Raw genomic sequence first — 18,525 nt, forward strand, 5'->3', positions numbered from 1 at the left:
CTGTCCATTATAATACTGGACAGATTACTACAGGGTGTTGAGAGGGGTTATTTTTAACTATTAAGTGAGAAACAGCAGCTGTAGTCTAGGCCAGAAGTGTTTCCCTTGGTGACCCCACCATGCTGAAAAGTGTGTGTGTATGACGTTGCCTGTCCTTTCCAGAAAATAACTCTGCTGCATTAAAAGGGGTTTAGAACTTTTAAAAATAAATTAAATAAAGCCACTTAACTCACTAATTTTTTTTTTTTTTAAAAGAATATTAAGGGGAGCCATGCCCATAGTTAAGCAAGGTAGCTAAAGCAATGGTGTTATGTCCTCGGTTGTGACATGTCCCCCTGCTGAGTGACTTGGCTGAGGACTTTGGGAGAAGCAACTATTTGAGGATAGTTGAGGTGAGCAAAGGTGGACGTTAGTTTGTGGTGGTCGTTTTTGAGAAAGCAATTATGTTTTGAGAAAGCAAGAAAGTTTCTTCATCTAAAGTGTAAGTAGGATTCCTAATTCTTTCTGCATTCTGCTTCTTTTGCTATCCCTCAAGATTTAGAAACATAGGGAACCCATGTCATGGTTAGATTAATTTTAAAGAATTGTCCTCAGGGCCCCCTTAGATGTTTTGAGGGAAATGGCTTGCCTTCTCTCTAGTGGGCATCATCACAAGAAGGGCATCTCCCAATTTTGGAGGGTCTTTTGACAAGATGCCCTCCTCAGTGGGTTCAACTGCTTGCTGCACTCTCCATGAGAGGTTTCTGAAAACAAGTTCATCTGCCAGGTGCCCCAAATTCAGTGCAGAGTATTTGCTAACAATACTACCACCACCTACAGAGTTGCCAGGCTGCTTATCTGAAAGCAACTACAACACACTCTAAACTACAACAAGCTCTTTTGCTAAAGTTTTACTGAGGCATCTAATCATAAGCCTGAATTTTTATCAAGCTTATATTTTGATCAGGGCCTGTATCTTAAAATGAGCTTAAAGATTTTCAAATGTTCATGCCAGGCAGAAGAGCAGCTGCCTAAGAACCTTGGCAAAATGTTTTTCCTCCTAGACAAGGGGGCCCCCTGATTTATAGCAGAAAACAATTCTCAAAGTCGTAAAAAGGGAATTACAGGCTGACAGCCAAGGTTACACTGACCCTACATATTACAGAAGATAAAAAAAGAGATAAACATAATTAAGAGTGGGTAAATAGTAAAATAAAACCATGTGCCTCCCATTAAACTTGAGCCATATTTTCCTAAGGTTCAAAGGTCAAGAGCAGTGAAAAAGGCAACTGGCTTGGCTGGAGAAGATAGGTTTTCTTTCTTTCTATTTTTGAGGCTGGAAACTGTTCCTTACTTTGAAAAGGTTTATTCTTCTAAAAAGCTATCTATGTTATGTATTAAAAATATATTGGCTTAAATGTAATTATGCAAAGGAATTAGAAACTAAGAAATGTTAAATCCTTATGCTAGATTCTTATTTCATATAGTTGGAAGAGATCACAGGGGCCATCAGCCACCAGCCCCCCCTGCCAAGCAGGAAACATCATTAGAGCATTTGTCAAGCTTTTGTTTAGAGACCTCCAAAGGAAGGAGATCTTTCAATGATGATCCTTGACATCTGTTTAAGATAAAAATTTGAGATTAAACCATCTGTTTTGGAGGGCAATAGGGCGAGGTGAGCTGGTAATTAAGGTTCCTTGTTGAGACACATGTAAGATATATTACTACTTATTTGTCATTTATAGATAGAAGAATATATAGCTTTTTGTTTCCCATAAAAGGACAGAAGGAAATGGGTGTATCTTTTGTGATTGGTTCTAGCAAACAGCCAATAGGAATTTCAACCAGGCTGATTGGACAGAGGCAGCCACAGGAGGAGCAAGGGGGCTGGATTAAGGAAATATAAGTGCTGGCCAGAATGGCAGGAGGCCAGGCCAGAGCTTGGTAACCATATACCACTGTGCCTCATATTTATTTGTCTGACAAATAAATTATTATTTTAATTTCTCTATTGCTGCGTTGAATATTTCATTCCAGCTAAGCGTTAACCACAAGCAGGGTGCTACATTACTGCACGCTGTGGGCATGTTTCTGCAAGCATCTGAGATGTCAAGATAAAGCGAGATTGCATATTTCTGTCTCTTGCCAAACTAGGTGAAAGGGCAGCAGTAGACACTTGCTTATGGTGGTTGAATTGCAGAAGTAATTACAGAGGGGTGGGGTGAGGTAGGTGTACTCTGTAGGGTGGACCAAGAGCCAACAAATGTGTTCCTGAAGCATGAAGATAAGGCATAAGCAGCACAACTAATCTTAGATTAGCAGAGTACTGCTCTATTCTTTTCACTTTAATGGGGAAAGGGAGGATCCTGGCACTTCTTAGCCTGTAACACCTCATGTCACTGTTTTTCAAGTTAATCAGACAAACAATTTGTTAGAGAAGACATCCATTCCACCATCTGAACTAGAAAGAATCAGGAGTATGCTTTTAAAGGTGATCTAATTTTCAGTTCCACACACACCCAATATTGTAATAAAGGCCATGTTCTTCTAAGTGCTTTTGGTCAAACAAGAAGCAGAAATGTTTGTAAATTTTACATAATTTACAGTAAGCAGGACTATAATATAGATGGCGCTTCCTCAAAGCAAGCGAGTATCAAAAGACTGTTAAGGTATCAGAATATTACAGAGCAATTTACAGCTTCCAAATACAGAGTACATACATTAAAAACTTACAAAACAAGACACCAGAGTTAACAGTTTTGATTCAAATAGGGAAAGAGTTGAGGATACATCCTGCGTTTTCTAAATCCATGTCCAATAGGGATATAAAGCTGCAGCCTGAGTGAACTTATTTCTTTAAATCAGGGGTGGGGAGCTGGTGGCTTCACAACTGTTGCTGGACTTCCAGGTCCCATTGGAATGGCCAGGTAATGGGAGTTTTAGTCCAACATATGGAGGGGCCTAAGTTCCCCATCCCTGCTTTAAATTGTGGAGCCAAACTTTTTGCAGATATAAGAGCTACAAACAAACAAACAAACAAACAAACAAACAAACACCCCACGCTAGTCAAAGGGTTTTGGTAATGGAGCAGCAATGGGGAAGGAGAAAGCCATTGTATGACCTCAGGTTATTTTTGTAGGAGCAGTCTTTTGAATAAGGCAGTTGCTGGGAAGCTCAAATGCATGGTTGCCTATGGGAAACTGAAAGCAGGACCTGAGTGCATCTGGGTGGTTACTGAAAACAGGACACTGGATTAGATGAGCCTTTGGTCTGATCCAGCAGCGCTTTTCTTAAGTTCTTAACAAGCTTTTTTCAGACCACTGCAGATGTTAACTGTACCACAAGCTCCTCTTATGAGCTACTGGTTTCCTCTTGTTCATGTAGTAAGTAGATGTACACAGAGTTGTGTGTTTATTGTTTCACCATAATTGCAGAGAACTCCTGCGAGAGAAAGCAAGAGTTGAAAATCCAGCAGAGCAACTTTAAGGATCCTACAATTTCTTTTTCTTTGGCTTCATTTAGAACATGATTAAGTACTTCAAGTAACACCCCTCACCCCATAAATAAATTAGTAATACTCGGTTTCTTTTAAACTACATTTTACCATGCCACACTTTTCAGACAGTGGTTCCCATTGTTATGAACATTTGATGCAATTTCTTAAAAAGGTTTACTCAAATTAAATGCAGAAATATTTATTTTGGTTTCCTTCATTGGTTTTTGGAAATTTTGGTTTATAAAATATAGAAATAGCCAACACTAAGCAAACATTCGAACTCCAATGTAACAAGTGACTTAATACTCTATGAGTATTGGCTTGGCTGTGCAATTAGGGTACATATGTATGAAATTATACAACTGAGTAGTGCATTACAGTTACACAATCTTTAGTGCAAACTTCATTGTGCTTGTTTACATATATTTAAACAGGAATTTATGACTTGCTATGTGGAAAAACCCTCAAGCATGGATTATTACAAGGCATCTCAATTTCATTCCCCCCACCCAATGAAATACAGGTGCAGATACATGGTAACTGAAATAACTTTCCCCACTTCATGCCTAATGAAAGAATGTCCCATGTTAAACCACACCCCAGTTTCTGGCTTTTTTGTATACTGGAGATCAGAAAGTGAGAATAGTGTGAAGCAGAAGCCAACTTTGCACAAAGATAATCAAGTTAAAAGTGGCCAAGGTTAAGCCTGCTCTGGCAATCTAGTGGCCAACAATCAATGAGCATGACAGTTAGCCCCAGCACTGGAATTCCATCCACATGCATGCTACAGCATGATGTTGCAATGGCCCAACCATCTCTGGAGCTCATGAAGTCAACATGTATTGCATTGGTAGTTTCATCTAGATTCCTAGGGCATAAGACACACCCAGAAAAGCTTCGAAGGAGTCAACAGGAAACCAAAGTAGCCAAGTTTCTGCCAGCGTCCTAAGGGACCTGCCTTTCTCAATGTGCACTAAAAATCTCCATGGGGTGGAAACCACCAGCTGCACAATATACTAAAGACAATAAAATGTGCTAGCAACACACACACACACATCCCTTTACATGCCTTGGAGAGAGTCACATTTTTGGCTGAGGAAGTCTTAAATAACTTACAAATCACATAGATACCATTTACAGTTTTAAGGCGCATTGAAGAAGTTGTATGTCACCATAAAAAAATGGTCTGCAACACAAGTGGACAGTAAGGCAGTGTTCCATTTTCTTCAGTTTTCCTATGTTGAGTACCCCTTTGCGTACAAGTTAATGATTGCACTGTTTCCTTCCCTATATTTGCTGTAGTCAATTTAGAGATATGAAGGTCAATAGCAAATGCCATTCTCTCCAACAGTTTTCCTCAGTTACATCTGTATATTGGCATAGAGTTCTTCTATCTGGGACTTGAAGTATTTGCGTAGCTCTGGTCTCTTTGCCTTTAATGTTGGCGTTAGCAGGCCATTCTCGACAGAGAACATTTCAGGGTGAAGGGTAATGCCTTTGACCTGGAAAAATAAGACAGGAAGTCAGATTTTGCATACTTTTTTCATTAACTAGCATTAACAGCAATAATGGCATTTTGGAATATATGAGATAATGTTCAGAACAGCTTGTTCTAAGTGATTTATGTTAGGAATACTCAGCAGTATAACTCTGCAAAGTAGGATTTAACAATGAAAACTAAAGGAAAAGTTAGAAAATAAAAAATAAACCAATAAAATATGCCTAGCATGTTATTTTATATTGTTCACAAGCATACTAGTTGATGAGGCTGAAATTTTTGTAATATTTTGTGGTACCACTGAAGATGATCATTTAGGTTGAAACACATCCAGTTATTATAGCATTTTCTTTGAATTTATTACTATTTGTACATTACAGCATTTGGTTTATTATTGATACACACACAAACACAGTGCTAGGCATATTCTGTTGGTTATATTTTGTCAATTTATATTTTAAACTTTTGATCTTAAAACTGCTTTCATTACTTGTTTGCAGCATTAGGTTTATTTTGTCTTCGTGATAAAATTACATAACTGACACTCAAGAGGGAAAGAGAAAGACACCTCTATTCTATTCCCTAATGCAGTAAAAGTGGGAAGAAATTAAGATGTATTCTCAAAAATCAGCCCCATAGATTCAGGTTTGTTCTAAAATTAGAGCTTTGATTCAATAATGAACCAGTTAAAGTTTCCAGCTGCAAAACTATGCAAATAAAGCAGTTTAATATGAAATCAAAGTACAAATATTATAGTTGAAACTTCAAAGAGATACTCGCCTGTTCAAAGGACTTCAAGCCAAACTCTTTTCCAACTTTCAACAGGTCTTCCAGAATATATTTTTTGATGTCCTATTGGGATTCAGAATAATAAGAGTTATAGAACAATACTGAGAGAAAGTATTTCTGAACTATTTGTGTACCACCTATCAAAAGTGCACGTTTTATTATGGATATTTAACCACCTTTATCCACCCCTCACCTGCATGTGTTCATTGAAGATCTAAAAGGGAGGAGCTAGCTGTACATGCATAGGCTCCCCCATGAGACTGAATGTTTCAGTAATCCAGGACTCTCAGTTGCTTGAGGGAAACGTATGAGTAGAGTCACCACATCCTTTAGACCAGAGGTGGCTAAGCTTTTGTGGACTGAGGGCCACATTGACCCCTAGTCAACCCTCTAGGCAATGCTAGCCAGAGCACAAAAGTAGACTGGGATGATGTGTAGACATTGTGATGAGGCTAGCAGGTATAACCCCCGTTCACCTGCCACGCTGTGGTCTCAGGAGCAGAATGGATGCCTGGATGAAGCTTATGAAAAGGGTGTGAAGAAAAGACTTCTATAAATCACAGATCCAATCCCTTACCTTGCTCCTGCATAGTTCTTCATAGGTGCCTCCCAGTCCTTTTTTCTTGGCCCAGCTACACAAAACGTCTGGATCTGGTACTACAATTCCTATTAGGAAAGCCTAAATAGAAGTAAGGGAGCATGTTAGAAGTTTCTCTGAGAAACCCCCCCCCCCCCCGCAAAGTACAGTCAAGTAGCAAGCTATGCTATTGTCGATGCTATTGAGGGGTTTGTTGCATCACTGCAGGTAGGAGAAGACACTATGAAGAGATTTGATTGGCCTTTCAATGACAAAACATAATATTTTTATTCCAGCAGGTTTAAATCTTGGTGGTGCTGAGTTATTAGCTTTGGGTCATCATTTTTAGCTCATTATGATGGTCTCAAATCAGGTTGCCCTTCTTAAAGGTCTCATTGCAGGTTTGAAAGTGGGATGTAAATATTTAAATAAATCTGCCCTAAAATTCTAAGGACTTCACATTTAAGACTCAACATTTATGGAAGAATGTTTCCCGGCATAGAAATCAAGGCATTACTAGGTGCCTGGCTTGTATTAGGTAGCCTAAATGTACACATTAGTACTACCACAGAAACAAATATCTTTTTAAAAATTGACTTTTCCCAAATAAGCAATATCACCTTTTCAGCTCTTTGCTAGTCTAACCTGTCCAGAAGTAAGCATTTTATCTAACAACTTAAAAAAATTATGCTTATGTGCTCCATTTATAAGACTATTTCTAATACACATTTAAGGTAAACAGATACCTACATACCTGCAAACTTTCACCATAGACAAATATCTGGGCAACAGGCTCACTCCTCATATAAACATTCTCTATTTTTTCTGGTGCAATATATTCTCCTTGTGCAAGTTTGAATATATGTTTTTTCCTGTCAATTATCTTCAGTGTACCATTCTGTAACACAATAATAATAGTTAGCTTACTCATAAGAACTGTTCATGTAATGAGTTCAGGACCACATTGCTCCATGAACAAGTGCTAGCAGAAGACTCAATAGAAGGAAGAGTTCACAGTAGCATTTGACTTTGCTCATTATCTTTGAATCATCAGGAACAACTGGATCTCTCTCTCTCTCTCTCTCTCTCTCTCTCTCTCTCTCTCTCTCTCTCTGATTTATGCCTACATTAGAACAAGCAGCAATTGCTTGAGTATCAGTTATGAGCATGTTACAAGCAAGTGTCAAATAAATAAATCAAAGATTTGTTCATTTACATTCAATGCACTGTCCCAGCTTTGTCAGTGGTGATGGGATGAATGCCTCAGACTACCTAGAACACATTCCCAGGTTCTCCTGGTAAAGAGGCCTCAGCTGCTACAGTGGTGTATTGTTGTCCTCCTCCATTTGTTGGCTGGGTACTAAATGTCCTGGGCTGCTTAATCATCTGTCTTGGGGAAGAGACTGAAATGCCTGGCATTCTATGTATTAAGGTTGGTATCCCAGGAGAGATACTATGCAACTTAGGTTTGCAGTTTGAACCCTATCAGGTATACTGTGCAGCTGTGTTCTGGTAGCAGCACACACTATTACAACAGTTTGCTGCAGTTTATCCACTGTAGCAGTCGAGACCTCCTGGAGGTGCAGTTGCTGTGACTGATCCACCTCTTCCTGCCCCCACAGGTCACAGGTAATCAGAGGGTTGCACTGCTAAATCCCTGGACATATTCATACATTCCTCATGTTGTTGATATATCGATCCACAGCAGGGCCTTTCTACTAGTTGTCTAACAGCTGCAGATGGCATGCCAACATAAAGAAATGTAGTAATTGTGGTAAGACAAATTTTGCATTGTCTTAACTCCACTGAAAGGCCAGCTTCTACATCACAATCCTGATGGTGGTGTTGACTGACCCTTAAGTTGAGTATAGTAGCTGGAAGAAACGGTCTGCGTTCAAGTCAGAATGAAACTGGTTCAGTATAAAAAAAGGGACATAATCTCTAGAATGTGCATTGCTATCACCAGTGTTGTTTATTCTCAGATTCCTCTTGTCTAATTAGAAGCTTCACATTTCTGGCATCTGTTGCTGTTCCCTTTATTTTACTATTTCCCTCTTTTCCATCCCTTTTAGGATTAAACCAAGTAGTCACCACTCCAGTCTGAGTCTGCTTCTGTCATTAACTTGGGTTGTTTTTTGTAATTAACTTCATATTATTCAGTGCTTTGGCTTGCCACCTTGATGACACTTGTACAACAGGCAATTTGATCTACACATGCAGACAAGGACATGCTTAAGTTACTTCTAAAGGCTTAGCAGTATGATGCTGCATCAAATTACACAGACTTTTTTTGTGAGTGAAGCTTAACAGAACATTGGGTTGTTTTCCACTAAGTTCTACTTGGAGCAGACCCATAAAAATCAATGGACTACATTCTGTTGTTGTTTAGTCGTTTAGTCTTGTCCGACTCTTCATGACCGCACGGACCAGAGCACGCCAGGCACTCCTGTCTTCTGCTGCCTCCCGCAGTTTGGTCAAACTCATGCTGGTAGCTTTGAGAACACTATCCAACCATCTTGTCCTCTGTCGTCCCCTTCTCCTTGTGCCCTCCATCTTTCCCAACATCAGGGTCTTTTCCAGGGAGTCTTCTCTTCTCATGAGGTGGCCAAAGTATTGGAGTCTCAGCTTCAGGATCTGTCCTTCCAGTGAGCACTCAGGGCTGATTTCCTTAAGAATGGATAGGTTTGATCTTCTTGCAGTCCATTGGACTCTCAAGAGTCTCCTCCAGTACCATAATTCAAAAGCATCAATGGACTACATTAGTTGTGTCCATTAACTTCAATGGGTCTACTCTGAGTAGGATTAGCAATCCATCATTCTTACTAGGTAAAGGTAAAGGTACCCCTGCCCGTACGGGCCAGTCTTGCCAGACTCTAGGGTTGTGCGCTCATCTCACTCTATAGGCCGGGAGCCAGCGCTGTCTGCAGACACTTCCGGGTCACGTGGCCAGCGTGACAAGCTGCATCTGGCGAGCCAGCACAGCACACGGAACGCCGTTTACCTTCCCGCTATTAAGCGGTCCCTATTTATTTACTTGCACCCGGGGGTGCTTTCAAACTGCTAGGTTGGCAGGCGCTGGGACCGAGCGACGGGAGCGCACCCTGCCGCGGGGATTCGAACCGCCGACCTTTCGATCGGCAAGTCCTAGGCGCTGAGGCTTTAACCCACAGCACCACCCGCGTCCCTTATCGTTCTTACTAACTTGCATTAATTTTTGCATTTTAATTGGTTTCTGATTAAAGGACTGAAGCAGCCCTCTGGTACCTTTCTTTCCCATTCTAACCTGAAACACTCTTAAAGGAGGATAAAGTATGTTTGTGAAGTTCAAAAAGAATGCAAAGAGGAAAGAAGATATGTAGGGCAATGGAAAGACTGGACTTCTCTATCTGTGGAATTAAAGCAATGACAAGTCCATCTTGATATTTGTTCTTATGTCTCAAAATGCTCGATTCACAGGTTTACTTACTGGTAACCATTTCCCGATATCTCCGGTGTGTACCCAGCCATCTTTGTCAAGAACTTCTGCAGTCTTTTCGGGTTCCTTCAGATAGCCTAGGAACACATTTGGCCCTTTTACGCAAACCTGAAATAGAATGGAACACACGCTCTGTAAAAAAATCTGCAGGACAGGTTTCTCCTATTAAGTGTTTCAGTGTTAGGATGGAGTGGGAATAAAGCTCATTTACTGTAGCCAGTGCATCTCACTCAAGAGCGATTCTCTCTAATCTCATGCTTTAGTGACATTACCAGAGCATTTGTCTCCGTATGACAAACTGCATTGATCGAGATCACAATCCGAGGTCATTAAACTGAATGAGGTTTTTTATGGTTTCTTTGGATATAGATTGTATTTCTTTTTAAACAATGGGTACAATTTGAGACGGAGGACTCCTGGCATAGGTCCGTTCCTTGGATTTAGAGTGCTACTTACCTCACCCTCTCCTTTGGCAGCAAAATAATTCATTTCTTCAACGTCAACAAGCTTTACAATGTTGCAAGGCATTGGGGCACCAACGTGACCTATTTGTTGGATAAATAATGTCTTTAAGCATGTGGCAATAGTACTCACTTTATAACTGTAGCTCTACATAAGCAGAAGTGGCGTCATTCAGACTGCAGTCTTTATTGTTTTCTCATGGTCCCAAGCCTGAGTTTTGAATGTTTCAAAGGGTACTTTGACCTCAGCTTTTTAAAGTTGTATTAAGGCTCCCAGCCATCACACTGATCAAAACAAACTCTTCTAGAATCAACTCATACATACCAAATTTGCTCATGGTCATTGACTATAGAGAGATCCATGTGACCTAAATGATACACTGGAAACTGCAGTGTATGGTATTGCTTCAGTGATGGCATTGCTGTATCTATGTAATGCCCAGTGCTTTTTTACCACAATGCCTTATTTGCGTCACACAGGGCTTTCCATGTATGCATTTGCATCCAAGGCTTACTTTCATTAAAGTAGCTAGATCTGTGATTAGCTACTGTGTTCGTCTGGTCTTATCAAAATAACCAGTGGGAACCCAACTTGAGTCCAAGTGCAGCCAGGCAAGCTGGTACTTAGTGCGCAAATTTTATTTTTATTTTGTTTATTAAATTAGCATACTGCACTTCATCCATAGATCTCAGAGTGGTTAACAACATAAATATATAAGATTTAAAAAACACAAAATACATTGGAAAACAAGGACAAAAACAACAAATAAATAAAACCCCTCCCCTTCCCACAAGCACATTTAAAAAGGAATAGGATGTTAATCAGCCAAAGGTCTGGGGCCTAAAAGTGTATCATGAAGGCACCAGCCGAACCTCCTTGGGGAGAGCATTCCACTAACGGAGTCACTGCAGAAAAGGCCTTTTCTCGCACTGCTATCCTCAGGACCTCTCAAGGAGGCCGCATACGAAGAAGGACCTCAGAGGATGATCTCAGGGTCTGGGTAGGTCAGGCTTCCTCAGCCTTGGCCCTCCAGATGTTTTGAGACTACAATTCCCATCAGTCCTGCTAGCTAGGGATCATGGGAGTTGTAGGCAAAAAACATCTGGAGGGCCGAGGTTGAAGCCTGGGTTAGGTTCATATGGAGAGATGTGGTCCTTGAGGTATTGTGGTCCTGAGCCATTTAAGGCTTTATAGGTCAAAAACAATACTTTGAACTGGGCCTGGAAACTAATTGCCAGCCAATGTAGTCAAGCAAGGAACGGTGTAATATGAAGATGGCTGGTTCTGCTATCATGAACTTCCACAGCCAATCTCCACCAGATATATGGATTATACTATCAATTCCAGTCTAATATGGAAATGAAATGCAAATTGAAAAGCTCCACCCTCTGTGGGATTGCACAGAGCAGAACAGCAAGACTCCCTTTATTTCCAGAACACCAGGTATGTGGACCACTACTGGAAGCAATACAATTTTTCTTTCCTTGCACTAACAATCCATAAACTTCTTTGGAAGGCTCACTTCATGCTTGAGTTACCATGCCATCTTTTTAACAACGTTTCAAGAAAGAACACAGAAGCCCTACCAGCGGTCCAGTCACCGGGTACTGTTAGGGAACATCCAGCTGTGCATTCTGTCTGTCCATAGCCTTCATAAAACTGTTAAACAGAGTATAGAAATTAGCCATTGGAGCTTTTATAGCCCCTCTCCTGTTGTTCCTTTAACACAAAAAAAACAACAACAGAACTGTAGGCAATATGCAGGCTAAGCTTTTACAAAAACCCTGTACGAATGTAGGATTCATTTTTGCTAAGCCATCCCTGGTCTCTCTACCCTCCTGCACTACCAATATTTTCAGTAAGAATTCCAACATATACAATCATTCCTACAGAATTGTCTTTAGTGAGTGATCACAAGTCTCATAGCTTTTGTTAGAACATTTGAACAAAATCCCATCTGCTTTCAATTTGGAGCATTTTCTGAAATCCATTCTTGCAGTTTTAATAATAAACACTAGCATCCAGCCCCTGGCCTAACATTATACCTAAAGGCCAAACACACTGAATTGTGGAAGCACGTCTCTCTCTTTTAAGTGTGCATTGGGAATGGGAGATTTCCACTCATGGGCATAATGCTTTCAGAAGGATAGGCATGTAAGTCTGTTGCAGCAAAATCAACAAGTGGCCTTGTGTCACCTTGCGACAAACCAATTTATTATGGCGTAAGTTTTCGTGGACTACTGTCCACTTCATGGAAATACCGTGCTATCAAAAAGAGAGCTAGTTTTTGGTAGTGAGGCATCTAATGACATGTTACTAGAAGTGATCCCACCCCCCAAATACATCCTTAGAGTAAGACAACCTGCACATCAGCTTCTCTCCTACTCAGATTCTACTCTTTTTGGTTATACTTTAACACTATGAGGAAAGTATGGCATTTATATTCTTGACATAAAAAAATGCTTTAAAGAAACTTTACAAAATAACAAGTAGAGCAGATTTACAGTTCAGTCACAGTCCAAACTCACCTGACAACCAAGAGCTGCTCGTAGGAAGGTCAGTACATTGGCAGAAACAGGAGCTGCTCCTGTTATCATTAGCCTGACTTTTCCTCCCAGATTTGCCTGAAAAGGGAGGGGGGAGTGTCCACAATTATTTTCATTCCAACAGTAGCATCCAGGAAAAAGCTATGGTGAGTGGCATTTGGATATACATCTCAATGTGACTCAAATGTGCAAATCCCATTGACTAGTTTCTACAGTGGTACCTAGGGTTACATACGCTTCAGGTTACATAAGCTCCAGGTTACAGACTCCGCTAACCCAGAAATAGTGCTTCAGGTTAAGAACTTTGCTTCAGGATGAGAACAGAAATCGTGCTCCAGCGGCGCGGCAGCAACAGGAGGCCCTGTTAGCTAAAGTGGTGCTTCAGGTTAAGAACTGTTTCAGTTTAAGTATGGACCTCTGGAACGAATTAAGTGCTTAACCTGAGGTACCACTGTATGTACATGTGAGTTAAGTGAATAAAGAGATTATTCCTTAGAACACTATTCACTGTACCACTGGCTGCCTTGTTAATTCACCATTTGGAATTGTTCCATGACACAGCAATGAAGATCAGTGGCCATTCTAAAACCAAGCATGTACAGTAGAAGGCAATTTTCATTTATTTAATTCATTTATTAAAAGTATATCCTGCCCTTCCTTCCAAAGGAGCTGAGGGCAGGATGACTGCATAATAAATTAATGTGTAAGTGGGCCCCATTTGGCAATTCTATGCCAGGAAAAGAGGAAGGCTCTTTATTGGGATTGTTTGAAGCCATCCTCTTGAAAGTGGATGTTTCTGCCATGCAGGGTGTACTTGTAACCCAATTGCTTCTGCCCCCTCCAGTGAGCACAACTATTTTCATTTTTAAAAATGCAGGGGTATAGTTACCTGTATTTTACGGAAAATCATTTTATCCCACAGGCTGTTATTTCTAATTATGCCACTTCTAAGTTCCGCTTCTTTCCTCTTGGAAGCAAAATCCAATATCCACCGCTTAAATGAAGTATTTGCTTGGCCAAAGATCTGAGAAGAGAGACCATTTTTTATTGTGTTTGCAGCAAAAAAATGCACGGGTCATTTACTGGCTTATTGATACAGGTTCACCGAGCAAATCCTAGAGGCAACTTTGCTTACGATGTCTGTGCTGATGGCTACAGGCAGGTTCACCAAGCTGCAAAGTGTGCTCTTCTGAACTTGTAAGGGGAGTGAGAAGGAAAGCACGGACTGGATTTGATTGCTCGTGGACTTACTTTATCAAACATTCTGTTCAGCAGTCTTGGCACAACTGGAAACACTGTAGGCTGCAAAGTTTTTAAGTCATCCATAAGTAGCCTGATGTCTCCCTGGAAAAATCCTATCCGAGCTCCATGACAGAGAATCACGCACTGTTGAATGACACCATATAGATTATTAAAACCAAACCCACCTGGCTGCCCAAGTTAAAAATTAGGGACATTCTGCATATTTTCTAAGTGTAGTTTAAAGCATTCTTTACACTCTTTTGGCATATCACAAGTTTAACTGCTTAGCCATAGCTAGACTCTGACCAAGTATCTTTACCAAGAAAAACAGTGTTGTCTAAGAAACTTATTTCTATCATTTTTGCCTCACACACCCAACTAAAACAAATGTTACGGTCCTCAATATGTTCTGCACCCCAATGCCGATGAGCATGCAAATGTTTGACTAGTCTGGTTCATACTGTTTCCTGCCTCACAATCTAGCACCAAGATTGGTAAATCTCATCCTTAGTCAGCAAGTTCGCTGAATTTCTTGCTGGGTAAATGCTATAGGAATTACACATCTTGCTTGGCGAATTAGCCTGGAGACATATGGCTAAAGAGATCAGCAGGCACACCAACGTTTTTTCACTGGTCTACAATAGAGCTGTATGTTTCAACTTTTGGAATGGCATTCAGAAAGCATTAGAGACAGAGGATGAGACAATCTCACTTAAAATACACAGAACAGTGCGGTGCTTCTCAAACTCCCCCTCCCCACGACCCACCAGTGGGTTGTGGCTGGATCCAAGGTGGCTTGCAACAGGAGCACTACCACCATGCAAATATATGGTCAAAGGTTAAGAGATGGGTCTCCAAATGCATGTTTGGGTTAAAGGTGGGTCCTGGGTTCTCTAACACTTGGGAACTCTGAGTAGAGACAAGAAGTTACAGTCATACCTCAGGTTAAATATGCTTCAGGTTGAGCATTTTCAGGTCACGCTCCGTGGTGACCCGGAAGTAATGGAACGCATTACGTCCGGGTTTCGCCGCTCACGCATGCACAGATGCTCCAAATGGCGTCAGCACATGCACGGAAGCGGCGAAACACGACCTGCAGATGCGCAGTCGTGTGTTACGTTCTATACAGGATGTGAACGGGGCTCTGGAACGGATCCCGTTCGCATCCAGAGCTACCACTGTACTTTGGTTAAGCCAAAAGTCCTGGCTTGCCTTTTCTGTATTGGATATAAAGAGGAACAAGTTAGCTAGCTAGCTACAAAGGCTGAAGACACACTAGTGTGCTATGCTACACTTACCAGAATTGAGAGAAAGGAGAGGAGCAAAATGAGATCAAGTCCCGATTATTAGTGTTTTGAACTAAATGCTTACCTAGGAAAGTGTGTTCTATTTACAATGCCTTACTGCCAGTCAGAACATTCTTCCACTGGCTCTTAAAAATAGATCATTTCATGCTTAACAAAAAAACAGGTTTGGCATCAGGAAACAAGCAGCAAATGTTCAGCCACTATTTCTGGTGCCAGTCTTTCAGTCTGCTTCAAAATATTACACACTTAGCATGAACTTTTTATAAAGTATTTATGCTTTTAGTGAAACTTGTGTCTATATGTGCCCATGCAGCTTGCACTAGGGGTTTGAGTATGTGTATGGCTATCTACATTAGAGCAAGGAGGAAACCAGAAAACTATCAAAACCTCTACTTTGGAGCTTATTTGAATGGCTCAGCGCATTCTTTACACACCGGCTGGAATCAGCACAATCAACTGTAAAAAGAATGGTGTACGGCTAGGGCAGGGGAAGAGTGCTATGGCACTGAAAGACTCTACTAGAAGGGTCAACATAGGCAAGAAGTTCATTCGGGGGGGCTCCGCTAGGGGCGCCTTGGAAGATGGCCGACGATACCATCTCTCCAGCTCACACGAGGTAAATAAGGGGCTGAGATGGGAGTAAATCAGCCTCCCGTATTTCTTCCCGGTGGAAGGGAAGATGCAGCCTCATCCGCAGTTGCCCATAAATCACCCCCGAGTTCGAAAGAAGGAGGGGGTGAGGGCACTGGATGGAAAGCCCTCGAGCGAGCTCGGATCTCCCGGACGCTGTCTCCGAGAGCGACCCAAGTTGCATTTCTTAAGATGAAAAATTGAATATAGGAATTATTGCACATGCTTCGAGCGAAGAAAAGGGTCCATTAGCTGCTAATTAAGCCTGCCACTGAGAAGTTAAGAGTGATGGATTGGATTGGAAATGGAACGGAAAGGGGGGGGGATAAAACTTTTTCTTTTTTTATTACAATACTGCCTAACAACCCCCCTCCTAGAAGAACATCAATACAACCTATAGCAAGTGAGATGGGAAAATAAACTGTGTGGAAATAAAAATATCAACTAAAGCCTTTGTTTTTTGAAATATCTGGAAAGAAAATAAAAGGCTCTCCTGTGACGCAGTTTTTAATCGGGATCTGCCATTATGAGACAGGCTATGCTGCAGAGATTGATAGCCATAGGGGGAGGGAGCCATTACTTTGTCATCATGTTTGCATTCTAAGATCGACTTGGCAAGTCTTCCCTGGAAAGGCTAATTTATGGTGCAAGTTGTCTGGGAAAATTAATGAGCAAACGCCTAGATTCTATTTCATCAGAACTGAGAAAGATGGCGTTTGCCACCCGAGGAGGACTTTTGGATGGATTTGGCATAAATAACAGCTTGTGAGGATTTATTGCAAACAAAAGACTTACCAGCTTTAAAAAAAGGGAGAGCCATACAAAGTTCACACAGAAGCATAATATTGCTTACTTTAACTCGCCTGTGGAAACAACTCAGAGGCTATTAAGAAGAAAAAGGATAACAAGAAGATTGAAAGATGGGACTGGTGAACACTAAAAGCAGCAGAAATATGAGATGATTGGACCCTACTGAACTCGAAGAATGGGAACCCCCAACAAAAAATTTTAATTTGGCAAAATATTTGGACTTTATTATATGTATTGTTATAATTTGGAATAATTAATGTGGTATGATTGGATTGTTAAAATGGAAAACTTAATAAAATTATTATATATATATATAAAGGAGTTGATTCAGAAAGTGTAGTTTTTATATGCACAGGACAATTAGTGAACAAGATTATTCAAGCTAAAACTGAAGCAGAAACATGCCTGCTACAGACATCTATTTTTAATGGCATCCAACTTTGGTTTGTTAGAAGGACCTTGGCTATCTAGAAAACTTTCTTAGCAACTTGTGTTAGCTATTTGTGCTGTACTATTAAGACTAGAAGTGCAGCAGAAATCTTGATCAGATCAGGGAAGGGAAGCAAATTTACACTAATTTTCAGAGTTCAAACATTTTTAAAAGTCCCATTTGGTCTACAGAGGCTTACTTACTTGTTGACAGGCTGACAAAAAATTGCTTCCCCACAAAGCAAGAGTCTTACCTGCATAATTCTTTCAAATGCATGTGCAAGAGGCAAATAGGAAATGTGTGTGTCTCTGGCACTCATTATATAGCCACTCTGCAAAAAGAGGACACTACTTAATTGTTACATAGAAAATACAGGTTCCTACCTCCACAACTCTCTCAAACATGTGGGCCAGAGGCAAGAAGGATATTAAAATATCTTCTGTAGAAGGAAAAACTGCTTTCTGTCAGTGGAAGCACCAATAGAAGGAAAGAAAGAGAAAAATGTAAGAGTTAAATTTGTTTAGTGCAAGAATAGATACCCGAACACATATTTATCCCAAAGTCCATCTTTTTAATGGTTAACCTTGAATTTTTAAAAAGAGTTGAAACAAAGTTTGGTCTTTTGATTACAGTATTTTTTAAAAGTTGCTGATGTTGAGAAGTTCCAAGTCACCAACTTATTCCCGCCTGTTATTCCATGTCAGTTAAAACAGAACCAGTACACCTGTCCACCAAAGCAACTGGGAAGAATGCAAGCTACAAATTAAAAACCCAAGTTAGCTGATCAAGTTAATCTGGAGACTATTTTCTATACCACATTGCCCTATCAGCTGCAAAGTGTGGTTTGAAAGTTGTGTCAATCATTTCCAGTGTGGCTTTCACAGCTAACAAGGTTCTCGCGTCTAATCCTGGGTTATTGATAACAAACATATTAGAAAAGTTTTTTCTTGCCTCAAGGTCACAAGAAAAACTGGATAAGTGAGAAGTTCTATCATATGAAAAGTTAGATAGGAACATCAGATATAAAGAGCTGGGTGCCTCATCCAATCATCCCTCGATTGTATCTTCCTTCTTAAACCGACTGATCTACTTGTTATTTTTTTAAAAAATCCAGATATCTTTTGATAATGTGCTTTATGTGAGAGCTCTTCGAATCAGGCAAGTAGGGAAGCAATAATACACTTGGCTATAGAGTTAACACTAGGTTACGTTAGCTAGAATTAAAATATGTGGGAAAAACTGGTGGAACATTCGTTATAGAGATAAGCTTCATGTCAGATAGCA

General features: G+C 40.5%; 1 protein-coding gene across 3 annotated transcripts in view; it reads right to left on the reverse strand.

Moving 5' to 3' along the window:
• Positions 1 to 3,658: 3,658 nt before the first annotated feature.
• ACSL1 (acyl-CoA synthetase long chain family member 1) overlaps positions 3,659 to 18,525 on the reverse strand; it is a 43,887-nt gene continuing 29,020 nt past the window's right edge. For 2 of the 3 annotated variants that reach the window (XM_079989913.1, XM_079989914.1), the window contains exons 11-21: positions 17,625 to 17,702; positions 14,074 to 14,208; positions 13,712 to 13,846; positions 12,805 to 12,900; positions 11,863 to 11,935; positions 10,271 to 10,359; positions 9,806 to 9,922; positions 7,094 to 7,237; positions 6,340 to 6,441; positions 5,754 to 5,825; positions 3,659 to 4,977 (exon numbers count right to left, since the gene is read on the reverse strand). In XM_079989913.1, the coding sequence (XP_079846039.1) occupies positions 4,837 to 4,977; positions 5,754 to 5,825; positions 6,340 to 6,441; positions 7,094 to 7,237; positions 9,806 to 9,922; positions 10,271 to 10,359; positions 11,863 to 11,935; positions 12,805 to 12,900; positions 13,712 to 13,846; positions 14,074 to 14,208; positions 17,625 to 17,702 (1,182 nt within the window). In that variant the 3' untranslated portion in view covers positions 3,659 to 4,836. Of the gene's footprint in view, positions 4,978 to 5,753; positions 5,826 to 6,339; positions 6,442 to 7,093; positions 7,238 to 9,805; positions 9,923 to 10,270; positions 10,360 to 11,862; positions 11,936 to 12,804; positions 12,901 to 13,711; positions 13,847 to 14,073; positions 14,209 to 17,494; positions 17,573 to 17,624; positions 17,703 to 18,525 lie in introns of all 3 variants that reach the window. The other variant, XM_079989915.1, reaches the window with a different exon arrangement.

Source organism: Podarcis cretensis (genome assembly GCF_951804945.1).
Source record: "Podarcis cretensis genome assembly, chromosome: 9".
NCBI lineage: Eukaryota > Metazoa > Chordata > Lepidosauria > Squamata > Lacertidae > Podarcis > Podarcis cretensis.